Source organism: Microtus oregoni, unplaced genomic scaffold (genome assembly GCF_018167655.1).
Source record: "Microtus oregoni isolate MIOR12 unplaced genomic scaffold, Mior012 000017F_ref0000208, whole genome shotgun sequence".
Taxonomy (NCBI): Eukaryota; Metazoa; Chordata; class Mammalia; order Rodentia; family Cricetidae; genus Microtus; species Microtus oregoni.
This window is the reverse complement of record NW_024543076.1, coordinates 5,007,185-5,016,283: the sequence shown is the minus strand read 5'-3', so window position 1 is coordinate 5,016,283 and position 9,099 is coordinate 5,007,185. Positions and strand designations below refer to the sequence as shown.

Below are 9,099 nucleotides of genomic sequence, written 5' to 3'. Positions count from 1 at the left end.
TCTCCTCAGCTTCCCGCTGCTGCACTTATTCTCTGTGCCACTGTAGAATGAATCTCTACTCATCCAGGAAATGCCCCGAAGCCCACAGTCTCCCCTCTTCCTCACCTCTTTCTGCAGTGCCAGTTACTAACGGTGAATCAAACATATTTCCACGTATTTCCTCCTCCTAAATACTTTACTCATGCCTGTCAATATTCCCAGCTCTTCTCCACTTCCTTCTCTCTCTGCTCCCATGGCTGAGGCTACATCACCAGCTTCCTCACTCTGCCCCCCAGAGCCCATCTACTGGGGAGCAAGGTGACCTCCCACTCCATAAAAAGAACACCGTCATTTCTCAGATCTATTTATTTAGAAATTGTGAACCATATTGAAAAGGCCAAGAGAACAGTAATTATCTGTAACCCCATCGCCTAGGGAGGAGGCAGCTCTATTAACATCTTATTGCAGTTTTCCGGAATTTTCTACAGACTTAATCATATAACCACGAGACAAATAATTAAAAAATAAGATTAGGGAGGCACTGAATGCAATGTTTCCTGATCTGTCTTTCCCCCCTCCTGTTGATTACATCGTAATAATTTCCTGTCATCCGGTATTTCTCAAAAAAATGTCTTCTTGTATCTGTGTTACATTCTGCCATTAGACTCCACCTGGATTTATTAAAACATTCTTTTCCAATTGGACATCAAGATTGCTACATCTTTTTGTACAGTGGATTAATGGTTTTGTGCTGTAATTAATATTCTTATATATAAATCTTTAACTGTGCCCTAGTGTGTGTGTGTGTGTGTGCGCACACGTGTGTATGTGTGTGCATGTGCACGAGTGTGCAGGCATCTCAAGTTGCCCAGGCCTATCTCAAACTTGCTTTATGGTTGAGACGTGCCTTTAACTTCTGATCTTTTAGTCTCTGTCTCCTAAGTGCTAAGAGTACAGGGATGCACCATCATTCCCTTACATATACCCTTCATATTTTCCCTTAAACTAGATTCCTAAAAATGGCAGTGCAGAATTAAAAGATCTGGAAGTTTCTAAGGTTCTTGGTTCATCTTCCCACTTGCTATATAAAAAGTTCATATTGATTTATTATCACCTCCCACTCCTTACTTCACAATAGGCACATGATCAGGAAAATCTGATTCACTAAGGGTGTAAGGGAGGATGGCATCCTGTTAGTGACTGAATTAAAAGTCACATGATCTGACTGCTGCTAGCCCCCCCCCCCCTCAATGCATGCTCAGGAGGTATTCGGGAGCAGTGGTAACTTACCCTTGGGCCTCTGCTCATATCAGCTGCAGTGGGGAGATGTAGCCCAGCATTGCAAGTAGTGGCTTGAGAAGATCTCTGCCTAGGAACCTCCACTTGGGTAAAATCGAGTCCTTGGTTCACCACAGGAAAAATATTTCATCAAGGGTCAAAGAGACACAGAGGAACAAGGCATACAGCTAAGGTGGGTGCTAACTAAAGAGGGAGAAGCTGTGCTTAGGTGTCTTTACAGGGACACACAAATATTTGTCACATTGCTATACATGTAATTTATAGCTGGGCATAGTAGTGCATGCCTTTAATCCCAGCACTCAGGAGGCAGAGGCAGTCAGATCACTATGAGTTTGAGGCCAGCCTGGTTTGCATAGGGAGTTCCAGGCCAGCCAAGGGCTATATGAGACCTTATCTCAAAATAATGAATAAATAAAAACAAATAATGTAATTTATAAAACTTAAAGATTAATCAGTACTTGAAAAATGTTTATTTTTATGTGTATGAATGTTTGTCTGCTTGTCTGTATGTGCACCACATGTGTGCAGTGTCCATGGAGGTCAGAAGAGGGCACTGGAACCCCTGGACCTGGAGTTACACACAGCTGTGAGCCGCAATGTGGGCGTGGATCCCTGTAAAAACAATAAGTGCTCTTGACTGCTGAGCCATCCTTCTAGCTCTTATTCCTTATCCTCAAGTATTTCCTTTGTAAATGAAATCATAAGGTGTATTAGACATAGAGACAAGAAGGGAATGCTAACAGTTAAGCTCAAGGCACGGACATTCTGGTCCTAAGTAAGTTGAGTTCTTGATTGTTCTATGGTTTTCTTTCTTTCCTTCTCTCTTCCTTCCTTCCTTTATTTCTTTCTTCCTTTTGAGACAGGGTTTCTCTGTATAACCACTCTCTCTATCCTGGAACTTGCTTTGTAGATCAGGCTGGCCTCAAACTCTCAAACTCTCAGAGATCCACCTGCCTCTGCCTCCCAGGTGCTGGGATTAAAGATGTGCACCACCACTGCCCGGCTTGGGTTCTCCATCGTTTTGATCATCCCATTTGAGATGTCTTTAGAAGAATGACTACGGCCTCTGCAGCCAGTCTTCATTTTATCAGTTGTGTTCAAGTTTCTTGACTCTTGGCCAAGCGGACATGCAAACTAGATCCCAGGGGGAGCGGCTTCTGTCCCTTGCCCTGCTCCTTAATTTCCTCTCTCTTTGTAGTCTGGCTCACTGAGAGTCCCCAGGGAAGGAGGCAGGCCCAATAGGGCAGCAGAAGACTTGTGTGGGGCTGTGGTGGCCTGCAGCCAGCTGGCAGGAGGGCCGGACTGCTGCCTGGAGGACACCGTGGTGCAGATGATGCCTGGCACTGGCAGGGTGGTGGGGAGTGGATGACCTCAGTGACTCTGTAGCTTCGTGTGCTCAAGCTCTCTGAAAGGCAAACTGGGGAGGCTGAGCAGCCAGCAGGGACAGCTAAGGACAGCCCAGGGATGGGTGAGGAGGGTACAGCAAGCACCCTCAGATGAGGCAGGAGTACCGGAAGCTGCAGCTGCTGTTGGTGGGGTTGGAGAGGAATCCCAGCTTCAGGTTGCTCTGGGTGGTTGGTGTTCTGTGACCAGACAAGTCTGTGCTCTTTTGGCCCTAACTTCTGTCTCTCCTGTCATCTCCCAGAGGACTGGGCCTTACCTAACCTCTGAGGACTTCATTTCTGTTCTGATTTGGGAAGGACCATAAACTATTATGTTCATGTATGTTCTTCATAAAGGTGTTCAGGGCCTGTAGCTGAGCCAGGCTGGATGTTGGGGCAGAATAGGGTGTCATGTTCCCTGTTCTTGGCATAATATTGGAAGCTAAAGACACAGGAGAGATAATGAGAGGAACAAAGAGTATGAGCCTGAAGGGACAGGAAGTCCACCTGCATGGGGAGGGGAGGTGCTGAGAAGAGCTACCTCACGGGAAGTTTAACAAAGGAAGAGCTTGGGGGTGGGCAGTGTGGGGAAGGGTGAGGCTCACATTTGCCTGGTGTGTGGAGCTATGAGGCAGGAGCATGTGGGGAGAAGGCTGGGAGCTAGGCAGTCAGGCAGACAGCTGTGAGGCTCTGCTGAAGAACATTTGCTTCACCTTGAGAGCAATGAGAATCCCTTTATGGATGTCAGTCAAGAAAGTGATGCCATCTTAAGTGGTTCTTAAAATCCCCTCCCCCGCCGGGCGATGGTGGCGCACGCCTTTAATCCCAGCACTCGGGAGGCAGAGGCAGGCGGATCTCTGTGAGTTCGAGACCAGCCTGGTCTACAGAGCTAGTTCCAGGACAGGCTCCAAAAGCCACAGAGAAACCCTGTCTCGAAAAACCAAAAAAAAAAAAAAAAAGAAAGAAAAAATCCCCTCCCCCATATTGGGTGGTGGCAGCGCATGCCTTTAATCCCAGCACTCGGGAGGCAGAGGCAGTCGGATCTCTGTGAGTTTGAAGCCAGCCTGGTCTACAGTGCGAGTTCCAGGATAGGCTCCAAAGCTACAGAGAAACCCTGTCTCGAAAAACAAACAAACAAATTCTCTCCCCAGATGCCCCACTGAAAGAGAGACTCAAGAGGACAATTCTAATGGTTAGTATTTATCTGTTTATTTGAGACTGAGTCTTACTATGTAGTACAAGCTGATATCAAGTTTACCATCCTCCTGCCTCCACCTCACAAATGCTGGTATTATAAATAGGAGTCATGGTACCTAGCCAAGGCTGAAGTCTTAAGATCAGCCTGGAGGCTACTGTGGAGGCCCAGGAGCAGATGCTGGGCACTAGGACAGGGCAGGAGCAGAAGGATTAGAGTGACTTGGCGCTGTGTCTCCAGAGTGGAGGTCCCCATAGTTCTATGCTTTGCCTTGTGGCTGTGTTGGCATGCGATGACCCAGGCCTAGACCCCTGCCCACGCAGAGCACACCCTCCTTCACCTACAGGCCCGTTGACTGTCCCAAGCTTTCCTGGCAGCCTCCTTCACCTCCTTGTTCCTCAGGCTGTAGATGATGGGGTTCAGCATGGGGGTCACCACAGCGTAGAGGACTGTGAAGACCTGGTCGGAGATATGGGCCTCCTTGCTCTTGGGTCTCATGTACATGAAGATGGTGGTGCTATAGAAAAGCAGGACCACAGCCAGGTGTGCTGAGCAGGTGGAGAAGGCTTTGCGGCGCCCAGCGGCTGAGGGCACCCTCAGGATGGTGGCCAGGATCAGCATGTAGGACAGGCAGATGAGGGTCAGGGGTACAGGCAGAAGAAGGATGGCACCCACCAGCAGGAAGGCATCACTGACCGAGGTGTCACCGCAGGCCAGCTTCAGCACAGCCAGGATCTCACAGGTGAAGTGTCCGATTACGCGGTGGCCACAGAAGGGCAGCCTCATGGCGATGACAGTTTCTGTCACGGACTTGAGGAGGCAGAGTGCCCAGGAGGCACCTGCCAGCACCAGGCAGAGCCTGTGGCTCATGAGCACAGGGTACCTGAGTGGCTGGCAGATGGCCAGGTAGCGGTCATAGGCCATGATGGCAAGCAGCAGGCACTCTGTGGAGCCTGTGGAGAGGCTCAGGCACATCTGGATGGCACAGCCAGTAAAGGAGATGGTCTTCCGGGACGACAGGAGGTGGACCAGCATCAGGGGCACGAAAGTAGATGTGTAGCAGATGTCCAAAATGGAAAGATTACCCAGAAAAAAGTACATGGGCGTGTGTAGGCGGGCATCCAGCGTGCTCACCGCCACAATGGCGCTGTTCCCCAGCAGGGTCACCAGGTACATGGATGAACACAGAGGAAAGAGTAGGTGCTCCAGGGCTGGGTAACCAGAAAATCCCTTCAAGATGAACTCGGAGACGACTGTCCTGTTGCTGGGCTCCATACTGTGGGGTTCTGGCTGCGTGCACCGTGGGGCAGAAGCACGGGGTGCAGGTTGGTAGGACCACAGAGATTGTTAAAGTCTTTCCCAGCTTGGACACACTTTCTGGGACGTTGGGACAGTCTCCACATCCTCTGTAGGCTCCAGTGCATCCATGTGAAAAGTGAGGATGATTCAGAGCAGAATCTATAAGATTCCCTACGCGGGTGTTCAAGGAAGCATGAATGGGCAGCCTGAAGAGTCACTGTGAGCCAATGCTGAATGAGGGATAAAGGTCTTTACTACAGAACTTGTCAGAGCGTTTGAACGGCTAATGTTTATTGGAGGCTCTCCCAAAGCCAAGTAGATTATGTGCTCCCAAACTTATCTGACCCTAGATCCCCTTGTACCCCTTAACCTATCACAGACAAGTGATCTACAAATAGGGTTTGGGAGCCGATGAACTGGATCAGAGGTCCTCAAACTTGAACACACACTGGACTTTCTTGAAAGGCTGTCAAAACACAGCCTGCTTTCCTACCAGAGTTTCTGGCTTAGGGGATCTGTTTGCTGCCTCTGCTCTACTGGCCCAGGCACGGATGTCTCTGAAGGGTCTCCCTGGCTTTGCAGCAGCCTCTGAGTCATCGCTTACACTGTCCCCACTATCTGGAATGTCCTCATTTGTCCTGCTGTAGTAGTCTGATTTGTCTTCCCAGACCAGCTCTGGTCTCCACACTCTCTTTACATCTCGGGTGGGTGGGTGGGGGCTGCCGCTGGCCTCTAAGCCTGTGAGCGGGCACCCCTCCACACGCAGGGATGCTCTGTCTGCAGCTCTGTGTGGGCTGAAGCTTCAGAAGTTGACTCTTTGTGAGCTCTCTGGTGAAAAGGCAAGGGACCCTGGAACCCAGTCCCAGTCTTATTTTCTCCCAGTCAGGACAAAGGATGTTTTGGCTTCCTAAGCTTCAGGTTATTAGCACAGAAAGTGCTCTGACAAGCTCACTGGGGAGTTCTCTATGGCAGATGGGGAAACTGAGCTCACACAGTGCCTGCCGGGAGGCGAGTCTCCGGGAGAGTCTGCCAGCATTGTGTCACCTCACATATAGAGCAGACATTTGCCTTCAGCAAGCCCCCAAAACCTGTTAGCCTCGTCGGACACCCCCTGCTTCCTCCCCATAATCCTCTTACCAGCAAAAAAGCAGATTTTATCCCTTTCTCAGTGTCTCTGAGCAGCTGGGATGATTCCACCATAACATGGAGCTTAGTGCCCAATTCCACCTCCTCTCTGACGCTTCACCTGGAGACTCCCTTCCTTTTACTTGCTTCTTATTTATTCTTCCCCAAATCAGGAAGTGACTTAGGACCTGCTACACACCAAACACTGTGCTAACATCAGGGGGACAAGTGAGGACACAGGCTAAGCACTGACTCCAAACCCTTCCCAGGTAGAATTCTCCACTCTCCCGTGCCTGGCTTTCCCTGTCTGCATGCCCTACATATAAACTTTTGATAAGGGGGTGCTTGAAGGGCCTTTCTGGGCCTCTGACATACCTCATGTCAAGGCAGTGGCGATTCCTTCTTCATATTAGGTATTAACATAGAGCCAAGACCTTAGCCCTACTCTGAGACCCATCTCTGGGAATCCAAGGCTACTCAGCAGTCAGGAGAGCTCTGATCTCATCCTAGGGCTGCAGGTAGAAACTCTGCTCTCAACCTGATTGTGTCCACCTCACACAGGCTCAGAGAAATATGAGCTGTGAGCTCCCCACCAAAGCCCAGTAGGGATGCTCTGGGGCTGGGTGTTTGGTGGGGGCATCTTTCTAGCAGAGCGCTTCAGAGGCAAGCACTGGCACAAGGCACAGAGATGGTCCTGTCTTTTTCTGGAAGCTCCAGTGACCAGAGTAAGCTGTGGCTGACTCTTTGCATGTGGTGATATGCACAGGAATTCACCTCTTCAGTCACTAGGACACATCGGCCCCTGAGGCTATGGGCTCTGTGCTAGAATAGACATACACCCACGTGGGGTCACCTCCTGTGCACACATTCAGGTGAGTGCACAAACACCTGTCTTATACACTGGTACATATGCACCTGTGAGTGGTCATCCTACACATGCTCATGTGTGCACGTGTGACCATTTACATATTCACAACAACATATATGCATAAGTCTCTCTCTTGTGCATGCAAGCGTGCGCACACACACACACACAGACACACACACACACACACACACACACACACACACACACACACACACAGCAGGACTGGCAGAGTCTTGGACCTATGACCAAAGTGCTTTACTGAGCTAGGCAGGAGACCACAGCTCAGCAGGGGTTGCCAGGGAGTCATTAGGAAGGAGCAGCCCTGAGGGTGGGTGTTACAAAGAAGCCTGGGACAAGTGGACAAAACTGACTGTGTGTTCTGTCTGCTTCCCAGCCTGTGTGTCAAAGACAAGTCTCTGGCTCTGACTTTTCTATCACATGGGGAAGAAAGGAGGGGGACACAGGCTAGGGAGCTTTGTCTGTAGAACTCACAGTGTCCTTTGTCTCCCCCTCTCTCCTGACCCACTGCTCCCTGAAACCCAGTTCACAAGGGAGCCTTCCCTTACCTCTCAACCAGACTGAGTTTTCCTGCTTCGTGTCCCTCGTGTTCTGTTGTGCTGTAGCTCAGGGTGACAACCACGCCTCTCACTTCTTGCCAGCTGCCCTCCCTGCCAGCCCAGAGCAATGCCATCTCCTTCTCCTTCTCTCTTAGGTTCTGCAGGCCAACATGTGGCTCTAAGTAACTTATCGCTGTCGTTCGCAGCTCCCTAGGACTAAGGAAAGTGGAACGGGGAGCTGGTCAGTTATGGATGGCTTGCAGCCCAGGGGAACACTCTTGCAGAACTTGGAAGGGGCTTACACATCAGCTGGAGCCTTACCCTTGGGTAAACTGAGGCCCAGAGATGGGAAGTAGCACTGTGAATTAGAGTAGGAAGCCAGCCCTGGTGATTCCTCAGGGCCCTCCACCCTCCCTTCTGTCTGCGCGTTCTGTTCATCACCTACCTCCAGCCTCCTCCCAGTCTGTGCTCTGGCTCCCTGGCAGAAGCTTCACTCCCGCCTGCCTTTCCAAACCATGGGAACACACACAGGTTTTTGTGGAAATGATGAAGAGTTTTCCACTTGATAAGGTCAGGTGGAACATTTAGAATCTGACAGAATTATTTTAAAGGCTCAGAACTCAGCAGGGTTCTCTGAAGCAGGTAGAACTAGTCCATTCTGGTGGGCCCAAGGCTGATGGATCTTAGTGGTTTTCTGTGGGCAGGACAGGTTCCCCATTCTGGGCAGTTGTTAGTGTCAGCCTTCTACGGGGCAGGTGGGCCAGATGGAGGTGGCACCCTTCAAAGAGCCCTGTGTATCAAGGGATTGCACAATCCCCAAGGCAACCCAGAGTGAGGAAAGGAAGCGGACCCAGCTAACACACTTTAGGGTGCTTCAGGGATGATGTCCCAAAGACCCAATTACGCAGTCTAGTTAGAGAGTTTAATTAGTGTGAAAACGCTGGAGAAAGTGGCTCAGGGCTCAGGACTCCACACTTGCAGGGCAGTCCTGGACTGGTTCAGTGACCCAGGAACACTTAGGAGTAAATCAATCAATGAATGGATGCTTAATTAATGGAATGAATACATCTTATCTGTTTACAAATAAACCAAGGAACAAGTGAACAAGTGATAAATGTTGCTGCTTTCCTGGTGGAGCATGAGGGGTCTTGGCCCAATTCTCATCAGGAGTTTACAGAATCACAAAATCTGGAGTGTTAACGGGGGACTGGACTGGATAAAGAGACGAGAATTCTAAGTTACCTGAACAAGCCAATGCTCAATGACCACCTTGACCATGACCCCTGTATGGACAGAGATTGCTGTTAGGGGTCTAGAGTCAGCCCAGTGTCATCTGGTGAGGCGGGGGCATAGCCATGGTTCCCGGTGTCACTTAAGTCTCCTCGGTCAGTGTGT

The 9,099-nt window shown here is 50.0% G+C and overlaps 1 protein-coding gene across 1 annotated transcript; it reads right to left on the bottom strand.

Moving 5' to 3' along the window:
• Window positions 1-4,191: 4,191 nt before the first annotated feature.
• On the bottom strand, window positions 4,192-7,728 carry LOC121458299 (olfactory receptor 13J1). The gene is made up of 2 exons (XM_041667475.1): window positions 7,714-7,728; window positions 4,192-5,384 (listed from the first exon to the last, which is right to left on the bottom strand). The coding sequence occupies exon 2, from the start codon at window positions 5,128-5,130 to the stop codon at window positions 4,192-4,194; it is 939 nt and encodes a 312-aa protein (XP_041523409.1). The 5' UTR covers window positions 5,131-5,384; window positions 7,714-7,728.
• Between the last annotated feature and the right edge of the window lie 1,371 nt (window positions 7,729-9,099).